Genomic DNA, 21,221 nt, shown 5'->3' with positions numbered 1-21,221 from the left:
CAAGTTTCTAGGATCCCATAGGCCGGGAATAAAATGTTATCAAACATATTTCTGATACTTTTGTTTGGAATTCAGATTCAAAACAAAAGTTGTAAAACAAAAGATAGCCTATTTCCCACTGAAAACAAAAACTGAATATGAAACAAGATAAATTAGTTCTGCAGTTTTGTTTAATTTGTTCATCTGTTTTTTAGCATGCAAATATACAGTTATTGCTATCTGGTCAAACTTGATATACTGAGACTTGGTCACCATTTCTTTAGGACACACAATTGAAAATATATTTGAAAGCTTTTTTTAGGGCTCCTATAGTTAAATAATGTCTCTTTCAAATTCACATGTTCTACATTAGATTTTTTTGTGAGACTAATAACCCTGAGATTATTTACTCTTAATGGAATTCAGGGAAATTTCATGTTCCTCTGACTTTTTCAAATGGTTTTATATGTCTCTACTTTACTGATCAGATGCTTAAGTGATTCACACAATTGTTTTATAAATTTGTTATAGGAGCCAGTATTATGCATTTGCATTCATATGTATACTGTATATGATTGAACTGCTATTAATTTGTATTAAATTGTCTTTTAGGAAGTGAAATTATTTGAGTCGATAAACTGAACAACTCCTGATCATGTTTTTTTTAATAATTTTTTTTTTATATCTAAAAACTGCTGTGCTTAATACAAATTTCTGTGGTGTGTGGTAGATCAGATGACAATTAATTGTATTGTTCAGGACTTTCCATAAAAATTATAATGCTGTGTCATCTGTCTACTAAAAAAAAGTTAGGACAACACTTTTACATTGCTTTAACTCATCAAAATAAGTTAAGCAATTTTCAACTTTTTTTTATATGTTATACAAGATCCAACTCATTCTTTAAGTCAGTTTAATGTAATTTAAGTTGAAATGACTTAATCATCCAAGTTGATTGTACTTAAAAATTTAAGGCAGCAACTTTTTTTTTTTTTTTACAGTTTTGCAGACATAAAAACCGAAAAAAATTAAGAACGTAAATGAGACTTTAATTTTATGATGATTTTAATTCCTCTTTTATGTAAAGCACTTTGAATTACCATTGTGCATTAAATGTGCTATATAAATAAACTTGCCTTGCCTATGTATGTTATTTTACTGTAAAATATTTATACTGTAAATGTTTGCTCTATTTTTCTGGACTTTAGCCTACTCTTCCCCACTTTCTCTTTATTATCCTAAAAGTAAGAAAAGTGATAGATTTTTAACAGAATTCAAAAAGTGCTTTACCGCTATATCTATTACTCTTGAATGTGTTAATGTGTTAATTAGGCCTAGTAAAACATTAGTTATAATCATTTCCTAGAATTCATAAAAATACACCTTAATTTTATGCAGAATTCTTGTTAACGGGCAGAACAGACAAATAAAGAGTACAATAAATAGGAAAAATTTACTAAATGCACATCAAAACCAGGTATAGAGAAGATTTGTTACTTTATATCACTTTCGGCCTTGGAAAACGTACATGGCTTGGTTCAGTCAAATGGATTTGCATTGACAATGAGTGAAGTCAGCGTACTTCTTGTGTACTTATAGGGATAGGTAAGAACACAAATGCGCAAAAAATGAAAAAAAAAAAAAATGAAAAAATGCACAAAAAAAGGACAACACATTTTAAGGGTAAATGAAACAAAAATCATCAAATGTGAGATAAAACCACAGCTTTACTGAAAAATGACACACAAAAAAAGACCTTATGACAAAAAATACTGTGGTCACAGTGAGTTTTTGGTGATTTTTCTCCCAGCCCATTCTTTTATTGGAAAAAGATAGTTTCACATGCAAATTTATGATCACTGTTGAATTTTGTTTTGATTTTGCACATTGAATTACCATTGATATTTCTTACTTTTCAACATGAGTTGTGAAAATGTATTTTGATAACCTTTTTACAATTTAGCATTTGATTATTGAACCATTAAAACAGCAACTGACATTACTTCAACCACATTTCAATGTTGATGGTCAGTCATGTGCCGGCTAGGTTGAGAAATAAGTCGGTTAATGACGATATAACAAGGGGGTGGAGGAGAAGCTCGTTATAGGATATATAAATAAGAGATCCTTCATCTGTCTTCTACAACACACAAGATCCAGGTCCTTTACTGGTATGGTAATGTATTGATCTGAACTGAATCAGCACTGACTTGAGCTGAATAATGGCACTATTGCCTTCTGTAGCGCTGCTTTATAACTGAATTGATTTTTTTTTTAACATTTCTTTGACATTGACATAACATTGACATTGTTATGGAACTGAATTGAACTAAACTGAACTGAATAATGACACTGTTGTCTTCTGTATAGCAAATTGAAGTAATTTCATAATTGATCATTTTTTCAACATTAACACTGTTTGCTGTTTATTAATCTGAAGCTGAAGTGCTATATACTGTAAATAAGTGTGACTTGACTTGATCGGAACATTTTTATTACAACAAAAATGTAACATTAGTATTTTCCTACCTTGAGTTACTTTGAAGAAAATATATTAATATATGTAAATTGTAAATATTGTCATTGCATTAAAACTTCTGAAGTTCTTGTATAAGAAATATTATGCATGTATACATAATTTATATAGTTTTCTTATTGCTGCATAAAGCAATAAATAATTAAAGTTCCCTTTCTTTTTTTGCAGAAAGTTAACCTACTTCCTAAGTGCCGAACAATTCTGAAGAAACTAAAATGGCAAATGAACATCTAATAACAAAGCTCGGTGTTTCCACCTCTAAGGATGATGAGGAAATACTTGGAGCTCAAGGTTATCAGCTCATCAATGTTGACCTCAGTGAAGGTACTGGTAAAAAACGGGTCTTTCTTTGGTACAAGAAAGAGTGTGGCATGAGACCTGTGACCAGGATACAGTTTTCATTCTTAAATGAAATGAGCAAAGGTCTTGATAGCGCTGGGTATGAGAAGATCGACAAGAATCTGAATTCAGTACCTGGTGGAAAGGTCATCAATCTGTGGTACTTCTACGGCAACACTGAATTTGACATTCCTATTGTGAACATCGAGGTGAGCAAAGATGCCAAAGAAGAGCCTGCTCTTCTGCAAGACGGCTGGGAGAGACTGGGCTGTGAACTGAACCGTGGTGCGGCGAATAACCTCATGTACCTGTGGGTGAAGAGAGAGAAGCTGAGCTACATCAGTGAGATCGCAGCAACTTCTGACTTCACTTCTGACAAGCAAAAGTTTGATCTGGGCTTCACTCGTGTGGATGAAGACACCAATCGTGGTGCTGGTGGAAACTATGTCTACCTCTGGTATCGGCGCACAACCGATAAGAGCAAAGCTCTCACTGCTCTTAATGTATCCACTGACTTCCAGGAGAATGTAAGGATTCAGAATGAAGGCTTCAAAAAGGTCAGTGTAAATCTCAATGCCGGAACCACTGGAAACGATGTCTACGCGTGGCACCTGAACGAAGGATGTGAATCGCAGATCAAAGCCATGGTTCTACTGATCAACTCTGACGCCTGGCGGGTGTATCAGAAAGCTGGTGTCAACTTTGTTAACAAAAATCTCAACGAGGGCAACAAAGGCCAGGAAATGTACATAGCATACCAATAGCGCTCAAGCTTAAATAATCAAATTTGTGCCACTATTTGGCAACTATAAGCACAATCATTGAAAATCGTAATATGTTAAAAGCATATTGTCACTGAGGGTTTTGTAATACACCCAACCACACACAATTCAAGTGGCTTTTGTGATTTTGTTATAATTCATTATGAAATAAAGCATTTTTAACCACAGCAACTGTTTGGTGAGGTTTTTACATTTGTGCGCCTGTCTTTGGAACATACAATGTCAATATGCACTGTTCACTCGTAATATAGGGGAGAGCGGGGCACAAAGTAACGCTTTTTGACTTTCTCAGTTTGTGTAAATCTACTTATGGTTCAGAGTATTTATTTTTTCCCACATTAATTTCCCACATGTCTAGTACAATTATGTGGTTTTGTTTTATTAATACAGTGTATACCTTTTTCTGGATATACCCCGAAAGAATGGAAGTGAAATGTGACAACATGCCCCATAGGTGGGGTACATTGTAACATGTGAGGGGTACATTGTAACATGACATATGACAGCTTAAAATGTTATCTGATCTAATAAAAAAAATATACAAGATAAACTAAAATATTTTCTAAATAAAATACAATTAAAAAACTTAATTTTATAACTTCATATAAAATAATGGCAATTTTTAATAATTAAATATAAACTCATGTTTGAGTTTTGACTACGAACACAGGAAAACTCAGCTATACAACATAATTCAAAACAAATAAATAATTAGTAATTTCTGAACATTGACTCTCAGTCTTTATTCACCTTTTTCTCACGTTTTCTCAATAAAATTAATAAAAGTATAGAATATAATAGCATATTTCTAATAGGGGCACATTGTAACCCAGTGTTACAACATGCCCCGCCTGCACAACTGGGGTTTAAACCCGGCTAGTGTCTTCTGCTAGTTAGCGAAGCATTAAAGAACTATCTCAACTGTTAAATATCATATTGGAGATTAAAATAATATCAGATTTGTCTAATTTTTAAATAAACACAAAAAAATAGAGATGAAAAATTAACTTAAGTAAGAAATTTACTTTTGCTATGGTTTAATAAATGTCTATGGATATCTTCCAAAAAAATTATTTTGCCATAATTGTGTTCTCTATATAGTGTTGATATGGCAACTAGTAAATACACCAAGTTTCGTCATCCTAGCATGTGTGGAAGTATTTAAAACAAGTGTATTACAACTAGCCCCGTGTTACTTTGTGCCCCGCGCTCCCCTACCCATATTTCAGGGTCATAATGCTCAAGGACAAAACAAAAAAGGTGAATTTTCTCTTTATTTGGTTCTGTTGTTTACTATAAGACCAAGTGCTTAGATACTAATACTATTCCACATTCATAGGTTACAGGTGTATGCCCTGTAAAAAAAAAAAAGGTAAAAAAAATGTATGCCCATTAGGAACTTGACCCCACCTTGCACTATATTAACCGTAAGTGTACTGTGAGCAACTTTGGATGTAAAAATATCTACAAAATTACAAATATCCTCCTATAACTCTTAGAATTTCTCAGGTCACTGCCCATTATGTCCACTAAGTGGAGTAATCACTTTACTTTTGAGTTCATGTCTCTGTGAGGAGAACAAAACATGGCAATCCAAAAAGAGTCACAAAGTTACAAAGAGCTGCACAGGTATATAAAAAAGTATGCCATGCCATTATAAAGCATTTTTTTTTTTCTTTTAGCCATTATTCATCTTTGTCACACACACACACACACACACACACACACACACACACACACACACACACACACACACACACACACACACACACACTTTCTGCATTTTTACATTTTCAAAAAACATCACTTAGTATGATTTGTAAGCTGTTTTCCTCATTGGGGACCAACAAATGTCCCCACAAGAACAAGGATTTTGGATATTGCCATCATTGACATTTTGTCCCTATAATGTAGAGTTTACCTGAACCACACATGCACATGAATAAAGTGTAATTCAGTCCTGGTCAGACATATTCTGCTGCTGGCATATTCTATTTAAATCGCAACTTGCTCTCCTTTTCTTGTCCCCGAGAGAAATATAGACCTTTTGTTGAAGTCTCTGCACTGTTATGTAACAGGCTCATGGCCTGGTTTTAAAAGCATCTTCTGTGCTGCTGCTGCTGCTGGGAGTTGTTCAAAGTGGAATTTCCTGCCATTTTGCAGTGTTCTCTCAGTATGTCTGAGATCAGATTGGCAGCTGTCCCGTTGTGCTCGGGACAGATAAGAAACGTTTTCAGACAGCAATCAGCTGCAGGTTACAGCACAAAACAATGGCGAAATCACCACAGTGATGTGAAGCAGTGATATTGTCTATAGTGCTTTTATGTGGGGCTGCTGAGGCAAATAAGGGCAGGCACTGTATGTATTTTGTTTTTTCATAGGATCTTATCAAGCAGACTAAAATTCAAATTTGATCAAGTTTGTGCTTATGTGACAACCACTCGACCAGAAAAGCATGATGGTATAGTTCGCATACTGGCATCTTGTCTGATTAAAACAGAAATTCTAAGAAATGATCAGATAGAGTGGCACAAAAGACAACAGTTTACTTTGATAATGCTCTCGCAACTAATAATAACTGCCTCGTCAGATGCTTTCCAACAGAAAACATTTGCTTCATAAACCATAGAGTGAAACAAAACATACGTTTTTGATTCCAGTTTGCAATTGTCAGGTGTAGGCCCTGAATAATGTGTTTTTCTATCTGAGTAGCCTATATGCAGACTATGAGGGATGCCGCAGTGATCAGGTTATGCAGATACCTCTGGGTTGTGTGCCACTTGTAAGATAACATCTCACACTTGTTTTTACACCTGGAACTGTGAGAGATCAGATTAACACACAGAGCAATACCGGTTCTGTACTGCATTTGACAGTGTGTTGATGTGATATAGTGCTGATTTCCTGAGTTTAGGGCTGATGGGAAGGACGGAAAGTAAAAGCAAGGGGATGAAAAATTCATCAGCAATACACTGAAGCAGGGGCCTCAATTTAGCAAACCCAACTAACAGGAGTATACACTTGCTGACAAAGCAGAGGAGGTGTGTGTGTGTGTGTGTGTGTGTGTGTGTGTGTGTGTGTGTGTGTGTGTGTGTGTGTGTGTGTGTGTATGCTTGGAAATCCTCCAGTGTTGCATTTTTCCAGCATTTGTCAGCACAGGGCAAGTGTGGGTTTCTCTGGTAAAGTCATCAGGGTGAGACCACTTGAGATAGAAGAATTTTGTCCTGACCAGGTAATGTTTTTGTGTGTGCGAGACGAGTACATGTCGGCATAAAAACTGAAAGTACAACAGAGAAAAAAGGTGTAAAAATTTTACCTTTAGGGGAACAACAGCTTGTCACTGGGGCAGTACCCTTAAAAGGACATATTTGTACCTTTTTATTTCTAAAAGGTGCATATTATACGTACCTTAATGAACCTTTTTGTGGTAAAAAAAGGTACAAAGATGTCCTTTTAAGGGTACTGCCCCAGTTACAAGCTGTTGTGTCCCTAAAGGCACAATTAAAAAAAAAAAATTCTGTACAACAGAAGAAAACTTGCTTTCATTTATAATATATATATTGTTTTGTTTAAGCTATTAAGTACACTTTTCTCTATTATATCAAAATCACAATATCAACTAACATACAGCTTCTATTTTATATTTTGTTTCCCTATTACAAATTATTTTCAGGATGCAGTTTAAAGGGTTAGTTCACCCAAAAATGAAAATTCTGTCATTACTTACTCACCCACATGTCGTTCCAAACCCGCAAGACATTCGTCCATCTTCGAAACACAAATAAAGATAGGCTTTTAATCACATATATAAACATCATACAAACATCACATTCAAACCGCATTGATTCTCGCACGTCAAGCAAGCCTGCTTGAGCTTCCGTTTACCAGATGTGTGTGTCGAAGAATGTTTATGTGAATTTGAAAAACTGGACTAAACTGCTCAATTCATATGGATTAGTTCATGAACTAACCCTTTAAGTGAAAAGTTAAGTAAAAAAAAAATTTGGTTTGTCTCCCTTTTACTTTAATGACAGCATAATGATGAATCTTAAATTTTTCTTCCTGTTTTTTTGTTACTTTCATAGTGTTTTTTGTTGTTGTTGTTGTTTTTTTTTTTATCATAAAACCGTCTGTCTCAGACTTTTGGAGTCCCCTGTGTGTATTAAAGCAAATGTATAAAAATATACAGAATGTTTGTAGAAGAGAGGTGGTGCTTAAGGATTTAGCCTGATAATACAAAGGTCGCAGGTTCAATCTTTGGCAAGGACATCCATGAACTGTGAATTATGCCTTGTTTTATCTCTGTACCCTTGAGCAAAGCAATTAGAAATGTTATAAAATCCATCTGCTCAATGCCAAGTAGGTTTTCAGCCCTTCTGACAGTTTTACCATCCAATAGTAATGGAAAACACCAAGACTTTGAGAATAGAATGACAGAGTCACATCACTTTCCCTTCTCCATTTCACCTCAGTGATTAGAGTTAAAAAAAAAAAAAAAAAACTGTTCCACAGAAATCCTAGACAATGCTCTCTTTTGTGGTTTGGTCAGGCTAGCCCTAAACAATCAACTCAAGTTTTGTTATTTGTTCCTTACTTGTGTTTACACAATCTGACCAGGAATTTACGACCCACTGTACAAGGTCAAAGGTTTTCTCATTGGTTAACCACTTGACCCGGCGGTCACCATCACATTGACATACTTCATACTTTGTGTATATTTGTGAGTGTTTGTGCGTTCTTTCAGTGAGTTTGGTCTGTGGGAAGGAGTGTCCACGTCATCCATTACCATTAAAGTCATGACCTCGTACCCCTGAGACGTTTCGGAATTCGGCACATCCACTCCGCGCATGTGTGTGTGGAAAGAGCTTGAGAAGTGTGCTGTGGGAACTGTCCTCCGCTAAGCAGCCAAAAAGAACTTCTTATTTTCCTTCCTTGCCTCAGCACAAGGAACATCCACTTCCTGCCTCTCTCCTAGTGCAAACTGCTGTAGTTACTGATGCATGTTTGTGTGTCTCTAGGACAATACACTTTCACTGTTTACACTGTAAACATTTTTTTTTAATTGTTGTTTTAACTTAAAAAATAAAGTGTTTGTTAAAAGTGAAAAAAATTAAGTTTAGTCAACTCAAATATCCACTTATTTCACATTTGAAGTTGACTAAACTTAAACATTTTAAGGCAGCACGAGTACAATGTTTTTTTACAGTGATGCATCACCATTCATGAAGAAGCATCAAGTATACACCAGATCAAAAATCTGGTGTATACTGTGAATGTTTTCACAGTGAAAACATTTTTGTGTCTTTAAAAACATGATCATTATTGAATCAGTCAAAAATTACAATCAAAAACCACTTGAAAAGATGTGAAACAGAAATGTTGATGATAATGACCCTCTAATCACTCTCTTATAGCCTATATATTTTAGAGAATAAAAATATTGTTTTATAATATTTTGTTATAAATAACATCTTCTGTTATGTTTGGGTTTCCTAAAGGCAATGTTAATTCATAATGGATATTCATGCCCCTAAAATAGCCCACAGTAACGCCATGCGAGATATTACATTTGCAAGTGAAATACTACTTGTAGTTTTATACACATTTTATACACACATATTTTTTTTACACTAATAAGTGGGCCAATTTAGTCCCAAGTATTGAAATAGTACACTTAAACAAGTACTACTATTGCATTGATATTAGTATACTTACTACATAAAATATTCTTGGAAATATACTTGAGCTTATATAAATTTAGAGGATTTATACTTAAAAAAGGGAACTTGACGTACAGTATAGCCTACTTATTTTTTTGAAAGGGTCTCTATGAATCCCAAACAGGGAGCTCAGAGAGTACTAGAACTTATTTAACTAAAGGGAAGAAGCTAAATCCAGAGCAAAAGAAAGAGAGACAAGACAACTTTATGCTAAGAATAAAAACTGAGTCAGTCTCAGACACCTTGATGATGATACATGAGCGATGGCATGTGACCCTTCAGGTTTGGGACAAGATTTCATGCCATTCTTGATATCTCAGTCATGTGATTACTCTCTGATTTCTCACAGTGGAGATATGAATATGTCAACTTTTCTTTCTTTCTTATTTTTGACAGAAAGTTATTTCATCATTTCTAGGAGTTTCTTTATCATTACTTCACCCAAATGAACAACCACACATGGGATTTGAAATACACACCAGTTAAATGTGTCACTCACCGAATCTAGACCAGATGGTCTTGAAAATGTCTCTTTCAACTTTTTTTTTGTAGCTCTCAACTACTTTAAACCTATACTGAAACTGTTCATTTGTTAGCTCACTGAACCGTGTTTCCTTTCTTTCTCTCACATCTAATTTTTGTTCCGAATTCATTCTCATATTTACTTTTACAAGAAAGCAATTCTTTTTGACTGGGTGACAAAATTGAAAATACTAAAAGTAATTATTTGCGCCATCTGAAATATTTCAACAAACTGACATAAAAATTCCTTAGACAACATGACATCATTTTTCTCACACCCGTTCTGGGAAACCTGTGTTTATGGTATGTTTCTCAAGTTTTTATGCAACAACAGGTATGGCATGTATGGCTACTGCTTTCTCAACGTCTTTTGTTTCCATAGCAGACCTGCTTTACAAAGGAACAGTCGTGTAATACTTCATTCCAGCTACTACATTCTTATACTGGTCTTGTTGTCTAAATGTTTCTAGACAGCTATTTTAAAAATACATTCATTGTTGTGTAATGTCACTTGACTACATCCTCAACATACTGTACCACAAAGGTTGCATTCTTTCAGTGCAATGAAGTGAAAGAATTTTTATCCTCTTATAATGTACATTTTCATTCTCTTCTCTACAAACTCTACAAACACGATATACTTTTTGTACTAGTACTGGGTCATGCTAACCAGCCAAACCTTGACCTCTTAGTTAAATCTACATTTAACAATCTTCTGAATCAAATCTGAATCAAATTCCTCTTTAATGTGCTTACAGAAATATATACCTTGTAGATCATTGTGCTTTAATGTGGAAGTGTGATGTTGTGCATGTCAGAGAAACCCAAAAGGTTAAATTACTAAAAGACAATAGCATAACCTCAGGCTGCCTTGTCCCGGTTGCAAAGACTTCAATCTTTTTGTTTTCCATTGTGTGTTACAAGAATAATTAAGAGAAATCCCAGTGCTACATACTCAAATGTCTACATTGAGGAATTCATGCTCCCCTTGAGTCATGAACTCAGCTAAAAATTGTGGTTGTTGTATGAATAGGGAACAGGAGATTGAAACTACTTGAGTCTAATTTCAGATGAAATGGGAGACTGTGAGAATGACTGTTATTATAAATTCTCTAGATCCATCATGTCGTAAATGCAAATGTGCTCTGCAGGGTGAGTGATTTTCCATTCCTCTCTTTCCTTTAAACGATTCATTCCTGCCGAGGAGCAGATCGGTGGAAAGAGACTCAACACAGTCGCTACCCTGTTTCAGGTTTTACTTACTTTGCTTTTTTGTCTTTGTTTCTACTGGCATTAATGCAGTATGGATGATAGCAGCTATGTGATTGAGTATTTGGTTTCCCTAAATATTAATGTTGCCTCCAAAGCTGAGCTTGCGTTTTTTTTCTTATGCGTCAACAGTTGACTAGTATTTCTAGCCCCCTGGTGACAAACACAGAGGCTAGCACAACTTTCACACAAAGACAAATTCTTTAAGGTCTAACTTCTGTGGCATTGCGTCCAATGTCTGGAAAAAAAATGCATCCTGTACAAACTATATCTTTTCTGAAGTAAATGTGAGTGGTGCTTCCCTGCAAACCTCATCACCATATGTTTGGGTGGTTGTTAGGGCGTTGCTATGGTGGCCTAACCCTCAATAAGCTTCATGAACATGTCTCATTGATGTCCGTAGCACAAATGGTTGGATAATAAGATAAATATGATGGCATGTGCTTGCGTTAAGGAGGACTGAGATCACAAGATGTAAGAGAACCAATAAAACACCATTAAAATCTTCACCTTGTTTTAATGCACCATGATTCAAATGTATACGGAGAAGGGCTGGTGAGCGATAATGTTCTGTTAAGTTATCACTTATCAGGTCTGTGAGATAAGTTCCATATTTATGGATATATTGTTTTTGACTGTTTGAACTGTTTTTGACATACTTTAGTTTCTATTTCAATCCCTTTCAGTTAGAAAATACCTTCCAAGAGCCCAGTGGTGAAATACATTTTCCCAAAATGAGAATGGAAGAGCAAAGAGAACACCACATAGGGAACTAATTAAGGGGAAAAATTATGACATTGGACTTTTTTTCTGAACGGATGTACGTGCCTCCTGAGCATCAGATCACATATGTTCGCTGATAGCAGTTTATAGCATCTTTTTGCTGAAGTAGGACGTGCTGTGTCGCATGGCCCCTGAGCACTGGACAAATTCCTGACTAAAGAATTTAGAGGATATGACCTCTTCTCCCTCATTGACAATAATTGCATAATAACATCTGCTTTCTCTGTGCCATGTTCAGATGCATTCCCTTCCCACAACAGTAGTTGTAACTACCTCAAGTTAGGCTAGATACAGAGTGAGTAATTGCCTCAATTGGGAATGTCCCAGCAAGGTGAATTCCCTCTTTGGTTGCAATTCCTTGCATGCCAGGCCCAAGGAATGGACACCACCTTTGGACTTTCTTTAAATGTGGCACTTTTTGTCTTTGAGGGTTTCTGCAAAAGGAAATAGCTCTTTATGAGTAAAATAAATATTTGTTGATGTCATGCTGCCTTAAAACGGGTGTGTCGTTGCTCTAAACAGCCTCTCCAACAAGGGGAAAAGCAATGGCCTGAGCAATGAGACTACATACAGACGTGATTGTGTGTGTTAGACAGACACACCTCTCCTGTGAGCGTCTTAACACCTCAGGAGAAAGGATGGTTTTTCAGAAAAGGGTACAATTTCTGTGCTTCAAATGAATCCCCCAAAATAGTCTCTGACCCAAAATATCAGTGGCCTGAATTCATACCAAATCACTGACCCGAATTTGCTTCATTGAAGGATGCTTGATTGTTTAAAAAGATGAACTCTTAGTTTGCAGGCAAATGCCCTGTCAGTACAGGTGCATGAAGTTTATAGCCTAACTGTTAATTTCGCACAAAAGCTGTTGTTTATCTTTTGTTTTGTTTCTTTTAATCTATCATATCTGTTTAATGTATAGGAAAATTACGATTTGTAGATTAAATTAAATGGCATTAAATTAATACAAATTTAATTAGTAAGAATGAAATAAAACACTACTTGTATCAAATAGTTTTTTTTTTCAGTTGCAGCTCAGATTGTTTCATATGTATTTTTTTTATTAGCAAAACATTACTAAGTGCATCTTTAAAGTATACTGTGATCTTCCAGCTATAAAAGTGTTCAGATATCGGTGAACGTGAGTTGTGACTGTGATGTGGTCTGCCAGTTGTGTCCTCTGAGAACCCCAGATAAATGCATGTCTCTACACAGCTGTCTTTATCATGCTGTGAGACATTTCTTGTAGTGTGGTTTTCCTGTCATGCAAATCGCCCAGCCATGCAGAGTGACATCTGAGGGGACAGATGGTCTGGCTATTTAGACAATAGCATATGAGAAAGAGTGTTATTGAACATCTGTGAAAATTTTCTTATATTAATCCAGTACATTGGCCCATATATCTGTACAAACTTGTCTGTGGCTAATGATGCTTTCTCTTCTTTCCCTGTCTTATTCACTCTTTTCAGGTTTGCAAAATGTCACATTTGATATCTTTATTTGATCTATCAACTCTCTAAGGCAAGAGCCAACATCTCTCCTTCTTTCTCATTCAGAGTAAAACTTGACTATGAATGAGTCAATTGTGTGGTTTGACAGTTAGCTCTCAGCAAAATTCATATCTTGTTTTTTTTCCACACACACACTCAAAAAAAATGCTGCAGCCACTGTGTGAGCATATCAGCGTGCTGTGAGTGACTGGAAATCATTATATCATTATAGGCCAATGAAGCCCACACGCCACTAACATCAGCATTAAAAATTATTATTGAGATGAAAAGACAATAGTTTGCATAGGGAGAAACAGTGTTTGAAACACAAATAAGGCATAGGGGAAAGTGGGGTGAGTTGTGCCAGTTTTTACTCAAAGTGACTTTAAAGTGAGGCCATGGCAGAAATGCCTTCAACTTAAGGATGTACATATATTTCAGGATGTGGTGCATCCCTGAGAACAATAACTTTGGATCTGAAATAAATTGTTTCAGAAATATAGCTCTTGGGAAAAAAGTGGTCTCATGGCACAACTTGCCCCTGGTGCGGGGGAAGTTGTGCCTTTGGGGAAATACATTGGGGGTAAATTGTGCCAGTGATTTCTGAAGTAAAACAGAACATTTTAATGTTATGAACCCTAATGCTATATGAAAGCAAGATAAATTCAATACAAAATTACTAATTTAAGGTTTATTTAGATATTGTCACCCTGGAATACCATAGCATGCATTTTTCCTACTATGGTCAATTGCATAGGGATTTTGTATTGAACATAACTCTGGATCACAGTGTCATAGAGACAAGGGGGCGGGCTTATTTTACTCAGACGACCAATCAGTCTCTCAGGATCATTGTGAAGCTATCAAGCTACGCCCTAGCAACCATTTAGAGCACCATAGCAACACAATGTATGATATTTGTGAATCATTTCAGGCAAAAAGGCTTTGGCAATAGATGCCTGTTGACATAGCGCTGTCTGTCAATTATGTAACATATAAGAATAAAGTGACTAGGCTAATTTCTAAACATCCTATTGTGACATAGGCCACTTAAAAACGGAATAAAACTTCTCTTTAATAACATAGTGCAAACTCAAAACTGAAATCAGTGTTAGCTAAATTAAACAAATAGCAGGCAGGCCTAAGTCAAACAATGCCCATCTCCTCACTTCTCAAGATTATCCCCTGTGAGTATGTAGGTCTAGGTGGTCTGGATCTGGCACAACTTAACCCAGGCCCTTTGGCACAAATCACCCCAGACCCACAAGTTTGAAAAACTAGCATGATCCAGCAGTTAAGAGCTAACATCATGCTAACTGTATACTCATTGTGTAGCCTAAAGCACTAAAACATGTGTGAAATGTTTTCAAACTTGTCTATAATTGTTCAGACACTACAATCAAAAAACCTTAATCATAGAAATTTTACTTTGAATGGGAAAAAACAGTTTTTTGCACTAAAATGTGCTTAACTCTCATGCCATGTGTCTCTCTTCTTTGGAGGACGAGTAAAAGTGATTGCTTTTCAAAATTATGTGGTCACAATTTCTTCTATGGTTTTCCAGAAACAAGGGTGGAACTACTTCCCCCCCTGGCACAAATCACCCCACTCTCCCCTATGGGCCTCTCTTATCTTTTGATGAGGATATGTTTATAATTAAGCTTTAAATTAAGCTTCTGACATTTTAAATGCATGGGAGGAGAAAATGTTTGCCATATATCTTTTGTTGTTGACATCAATGGCTGTGATTAAAAATGCAAAATAATTTAGCATACTTTGGCTTATGTATAAATTGAATTAATATAATATAAAATTGTATAATGAATATATGTCAGTGTTTATTTTTAAGGACATTATATGTGCTTTTTTTTTAAGATAAGTCAAAGTATTTTTTCTACTGTGTTGGTTCATCACTTCCCCCTGGTTTCACAGACAAGGCTTAGGCCTAGTCCCACATTAAAGTGCATGTTTGAGCTGTTTTAACTGAAAGCAACTTGCACTGACAGATCTTAAAATATGTCAGTGCCATCGTTTTGTCTCAAGATAATCACAGTAGTAATGTTTGTAAAAGCTACTTAAATTTACCTAATTGAACTAAGGCCTAATCCTGGCCTAATCTAAACCCTGCAGTGAAACCAGGCCTTGATGTCACAGTTGTTCATCACTATGTAAAATGTGCATCCTGAAGTAAAACCAGTTGCGAACCACGGCTTTAGTCTCTTTTCTAATTTGATTGTGTGTTTGTGAGCAGCATGAAAACTGTGGGAGAAATAAAAAAAGGAGTGGAGTCTTTAAAAAGCTACCAAAAAACCCAGATGTCTGTGAGGCAAAAACACACGCTCAAAGTCACATTCAGAGTGTTTTACGACTCAATTTAAATGCAGACAACAGTTATATTCTTGAAGTGTATTTCTCATTGGGGAAACCCCTGATGATTTTTTTCGTATGTGGACCAGTTTATGTGGAGCCATTACTTTTGAACCCTGCCGTCTGGTTGGATGCCTTCACAAATGAGGTTTTAAGATGAAGGAACATTATACTTGAAGGTTTTCCCTCTCTCGATTTCAGACGAGACCCTTAGGAGAAGGCGTAGAGCATGGGAGCACTGTTTAGCTCCCTGTCAGAGTCTGCACAGGAAATCTAGGAAATTCCTTACAGAGATGCGGAAATCCGTCCGCTGTGCGGGGAGTTGTGTTATGCACACAGCACACACACACTTACACACACTCAAATACAAATACTTCTGTGTGAGGTTGGACACAGATCCAGTAGGATTTTAAAGGATTTTGCTATTATGTGTGTACCATACTGAATATAGAGATTATTCAGCTAAACGAAGGTTCATCACATCAAGTCATTCTGGAAAACTTGGTGTATGCCTGTGACTGCCTATATTTCATCTAAACAGTTTTCCAGATTTTCCATATGTGCCCATGCCTCACAAAATTGTGTTTAATCTAATCACATTTTTTGCAGCTTAAATAATTCAGAAATCTAAACTCCAAACGCTAAAAGTACTGCTGGGTCCAAACCACAAAACCCTCACTGGCAAGTTCACTGGAAGCCTCTTTAACCCCAGAAATCATGTGAGCCCCGTTAATTCTTTTTCGCCTGAGCTTTAAAAGTCTAACGTCACTTTTAATATTGTGGGAACACAAGTTTTTTAGCTAAATCATTGCTGAAAAGCCTCTGTTCAAAGGATTGAAGTTGGTGAGAATTTTTTATGCTTTTGAAAGAATTATCTTATGCTCACCAAGGCTGTTTTTCTTTATAAAACAGAAATATTAAGGGATATTATTACACTTTTTTTTGTAATTTTTATTCCTGTGATGTCAAAGCTGAATTTGCAGCATCATTACTCACTGCAGTGTCACATGATCCTTCAGAAATGAATCTGATATGATGATTTGCTGCTCAAGAAACATTCCTTATTATTAATCAATGTTGAAAACAGTTGTGCTGCTTAATGTTTTTGTAGAAACCGTGATACATTTTTTTCAGGATTCCTTGATGAATATAAAGTTCAAAGTTCAGCATTTATTTGAAATGTAGGCTACTTAAAGGGAAAGCTCACCCAAAAATGAAAATTAACCCATGGTTTACTCACCCTCAAGTCATCCTATGTGTATTTGACATTCTTCTTTCAGACGAAAACAATCGGAATTATATAGAAAAAAATGTCCTGGCTCTTCCAAGCTTTATAATGGCAGGGAATGGCCGTTTAAGTCCATAAAAGTGCATCCATCCGTCATAAAAGTGCTTGACGCGGATCTGTGGGGGTTAATAAAGGCCTTCTGAAGTGAAGCGATGTGTTCATGTAAGAAAAATATCCATATTTAAAAATTCGACTAAAATAACATTTTTTAAAATAAATCCAAATGTATCGTCTGAAAGAAGAATGTCATATACACCTAGGATGACTTAAAGGTGAGTAAACCATGGGCTAATTTTCCTTTTTGGGTGAACTATCCCTTTAATGTGTCCATGACTAAAAGAAAGATGAATATGATATAAGATTGTGCAATACAATATAAAAATTAATATGATTTAAAGTTTCAACTATGAGAAATAGTCACAGCATTGAGAAATAAAGTCACAACTTTGTCACAATTCCGAGAAATTGTCAAAATTGCGAGAAATAAAGGCACAAATAGCATTTTATTTTTTGTTTTAGTGGTGTAAATGGGCTTCCAGAGTCAACACCATGTATAGTAAAGCATTACAAAACACGATTACCATCTTCATTATAATACTGTACATATTTTGGCCTTATATGAGGAACTGATGTTGAACGACATCCACTGGAATCTTTTTTAAAGCATGTACGCATGTGTTTCAAAACATTGTTCCTCCTCTATTGTATGAAGCTTTATGTCTGTTCTAATCACATTCTTAACTTTGCTACTTATACAATGATGATTGTGCAACAATAAACACACAATATTTTTTTTTGTTTGACCTAGAGTGACATTAATACCTTCCGTGTATCTAGAGTGTTTTGAACAAATAGTTCTACCTCAGCTGCATGTAAGCGTGCATGTGCGTGCGTTCATCTCTGTGAATGTTGCACACAACAGCAGGATGTGGACAAATCTGTCTCATGCTGCTACCTGTCGAACTGTTTCATCTTTTTTTCTTTACACGATGTTTCGTCCCACACAGCGGTGAGCTTCTGGTTGATTTCTCTCAGTACGAAACAGGAAGTTGAGCGCTCTGTTGTCACTAACCTTTATCATTATGACAGATAACTAGGATTTTATGATTCTGAAATGATGTCATTTGCCTTACACCTCCAAACTCGATTAAAAAAAGTCCCATGATTTGTCACGAGTTGTTACTGGAGCTTTATATTAAAACAGAAATGTTACTTACATGTGCAATATGAGATTTTAAGTCCCATTCAAACTCTACAGAATACACAAAATGTAAATGTTGAATAAAAACACAGGTTTGGCATTTCATCATGATTATATAGACCATTAAATAAGTTTCTGTTTAGAGAACTACTTATACTAGCAGCATTGTTTTTTAACAACTGGCATTGATGTTGTGTTTGCACGCTTATTCAGTAACTAAAGCAAAAGGTTTAGTGTCAACCTCGAGAAACAGCTCCAGTGAAAGCTTGTGTGTGAATGTATAACAGGGTTGTAGGTTGGCTTTAAACAGAAGGCTTTTGTGCTCTTTTAGTGCAGGGACACCAGACACTGCAAAAGTAGCCTACAAGAAGGTGTATAAAAAAAAAGAAGAAGAAAAAAAAGAAATAATAAACAAAAAATTCGTCACTATAGAAAATGGAATTCTCCAGATTCAGACTGACACCGAAAATGTATGAACAACAGAGTGTAAATTGCTTCTGTATGTGCACCTGAAGTGTCCTTTATATTATATACCAAGGTCCAAATGCTTTGAGAATCAATGATTACATTCACAATTGAATTTAAACCTGAAAATAAACCTATATATATATATATATATATATATATATATATATATATATATATATATATATATATATATATATATATATATATATATATATGTATATACATACAACCCCAAATCAGAAAAAGTTGGGACACTGTACAAATTGTGAGTAAAAAAGGAATGGAATAATTTACAAATCTCATAAACTTATATTTTATTCACACTAGAATATAGATAACATATCAAATGTTGAAAGTGAGACATTTTGAAATGTCATGCCAAATATTGGCTCATTTTGGATTTCATGAGAGCTACACATTCCAAAAAAGTTGGGACAGGTAGCAATAAGAGGCCGGAAAAGTTAAATGTACATATAAGGAACAGCTGGAAGACCAATTTGCAACTTATTAGGTCAATTGGCAACATGATTGGGTATAACAAGAGCCTCTCAGAGTGGCAGTGTCTCTCAGAAGTCAAGATGGGCAGAGGATCACCAATTCCCCCAATGCTGCAGTGAAAAATAGTGGAGCAATATCAGAAAGGAGTTTCTCAGAGAAAAATTGCAAAGAGTTTGAAGTTATCATCATCTACAGTGCATAATATCATCCAAAGATTCAGAGAATCTGGAACAATCTCTGTGCGTAAGGGTCAAGGCCGGAAACCATACTGGATGCCTGTGATCTTCGGGCCCTTAGACGGCACTGCATCACATACAGGAATGCTGCTGTAATGGAAATCACAACATGGGCTCAGGAATACTTCCAGAAAACATTGTCGGTGAACACAATCCACCGTGCCATTCGCCGTTGCTGGCTAAAACTCTATAGGTCAAAAAAGAAGCCATATCTAAACAGGATCTAGAAGCGCAGGCGTTTTCTCTGGGCCAAGGCTCATTAAAAATGGACTGTGGCAAAGTGGAAAACTGTTCTGTGGTCAGACGAATCAAAATTTGAAGTTCTTTTTTGGAAAACTGGGACGCCATGTCATCCAGACTAAAGAGGACAAGGACAACCCAAGTTGTTATCAGCGCTCAGTTCAGAAGCCTGCATCTCTGATGGTATGGGGTTGCATGAGTGCGTGTGGCATGGGCAGCTTACACATCTGGAAGGGCACCATCAATGCTGAAAGGTATATCCAAGTTCTAGAACAACATATGCTCCCATCCAGACGTCGTCTCTTTCAGGGAAGACCTTGCATTTTCCAACATGACAATGCCAGACCACATACTGCATCAATTACAATATCATGGGTGCGTAGAAGAAGGATCCGGGTACTGAAATGGCCAGCCTGCAGTCCAGATCTTTCACCCATAGAAAACATTTGGTGCATCATAAAGAGGAAGATGCGGCAAAGAAGACCTAAGACAGTTGAGCAACTAGAAGCCTGTATTCGACAAGAATGGGACAACATTCCTATTCCTAAACTTGAGCAACTTGTCTCCTCAGTCCCCAGACGTTTGCAGACTGTTATAAAAAGAAAAGGGGATGCCACACAATGGGAAACACGGCCTTGTCCCAACTTTTTTGAGATGTGTTGATGCCATGAAATTTAAAATCAACTTATTTTTCTCTTAAAATGATACATTTTCTCAGTTTAAACATTTGATATGTCATCTATGTTGTATGAATAAAATATTGAAATTTGAAACTTCCACATCATTGCATTGTTTTTATTCACAATTTGTACAGTGTCCCAACTTTTTCTGATTATATATATAATTCATATTAATGTTAATATACTGTTCTTAAAATGAAAGTTACACTATGCACCTTTTGGCCCATAGCGGTTAAACTACATTAATTTTGCAGAAGAACATTGTTTTGGTTGTGCTTTGGATCTGCGTGACTGAACAAAAAACTAAAAAAAGTTACATGGTGTACCTTTAACATTAATGTTAATGGTCATTTTAATAATATTTATATTAGTGTTAATATTAATATTGATGTTAATATTTAAGATTAATCAAATATGTTAATTTATAAGTAAATTTTTGACATTGATCATGCAAACTCGTTGTATGGAGGGTCAAATGTTCTTGCTTCTGAGCACGAGATGGATCATTCTCAAATCTGGAGAACATGATCATCATTAAATCAAAATGACTTTTCCCCAAGAATATTTCATGCTTTCTAACATGCTTAACCTAATGACTGAGCAATGACGATTAAACCTCAGTTCTCTCTCTCATTCTGATTTCTTTTGTTTTTGGTTCCTTTGTTTTTATGCCAATGGATTAAATGAAAAATGATAGGCCTGTAGTGAACATCTAGTGCGCGTCTGCTTCAATGCACTGTGTCAGACCTCCTTGTCATATAGCAACACACAGTCTGGAATCCCCACAAACAGACACACGCATGCATGACAAAAGGTGTTTGCT

General features: G+C 35.8%; 1 protein-coding gene across 1 annotated transcript; it reads left to right on the top strand.

Annotated features, from left to right (window-relative positions):
• Positions 1-2,083: 2,083 nt before the first annotated feature.
• On the top strand, positions 2,084-4,162 carry LOC307167490 (uncharacterized protein). Its single transcript, XM_079886640.1, has 2 exons — positions 2,084-2,150; positions 2,684-4,162. Exon 2 carries the CDS (start codon positions 2,731-2,733, stop codon positions 3,616-3,618), a length of 888 nt encoding a protein of 295 aa, XP_079742766.1. The 5' UTR covers positions 2,084-2,150; positions 2,684-2,730; the 3' UTR covers positions 3,619-4,162.
• Positions 4,163-21,221: the final 17,059 nt, after the last annotated feature.

The sequence above is a fragment of the Squalius cephalus genome (genome assembly GCF_949319135.1).
Source record: "Squalius cephalus genome assembly, chromosome: 1".
NCBI lineage: Eukaryota > Metazoa > Chordata > Actinopteri > Cypriniformes > Leuciscidae > Squalius > Squalius cephalus.
The sequence above is the reverse complement of the archived record's forward strand: the minus strand, read 5'-3'. Positions and strand labels throughout refer to the sequence as shown.

Excerpts from the sequence above, each read along its gene's own strand:
- LOC307167490 (XM_079886640.1), top strand. The coding sequence starts at position 2,731 with ATGGCAAATGAACATCTAATAACAAAGCTCGGTGTTTCCACCTCTAAG.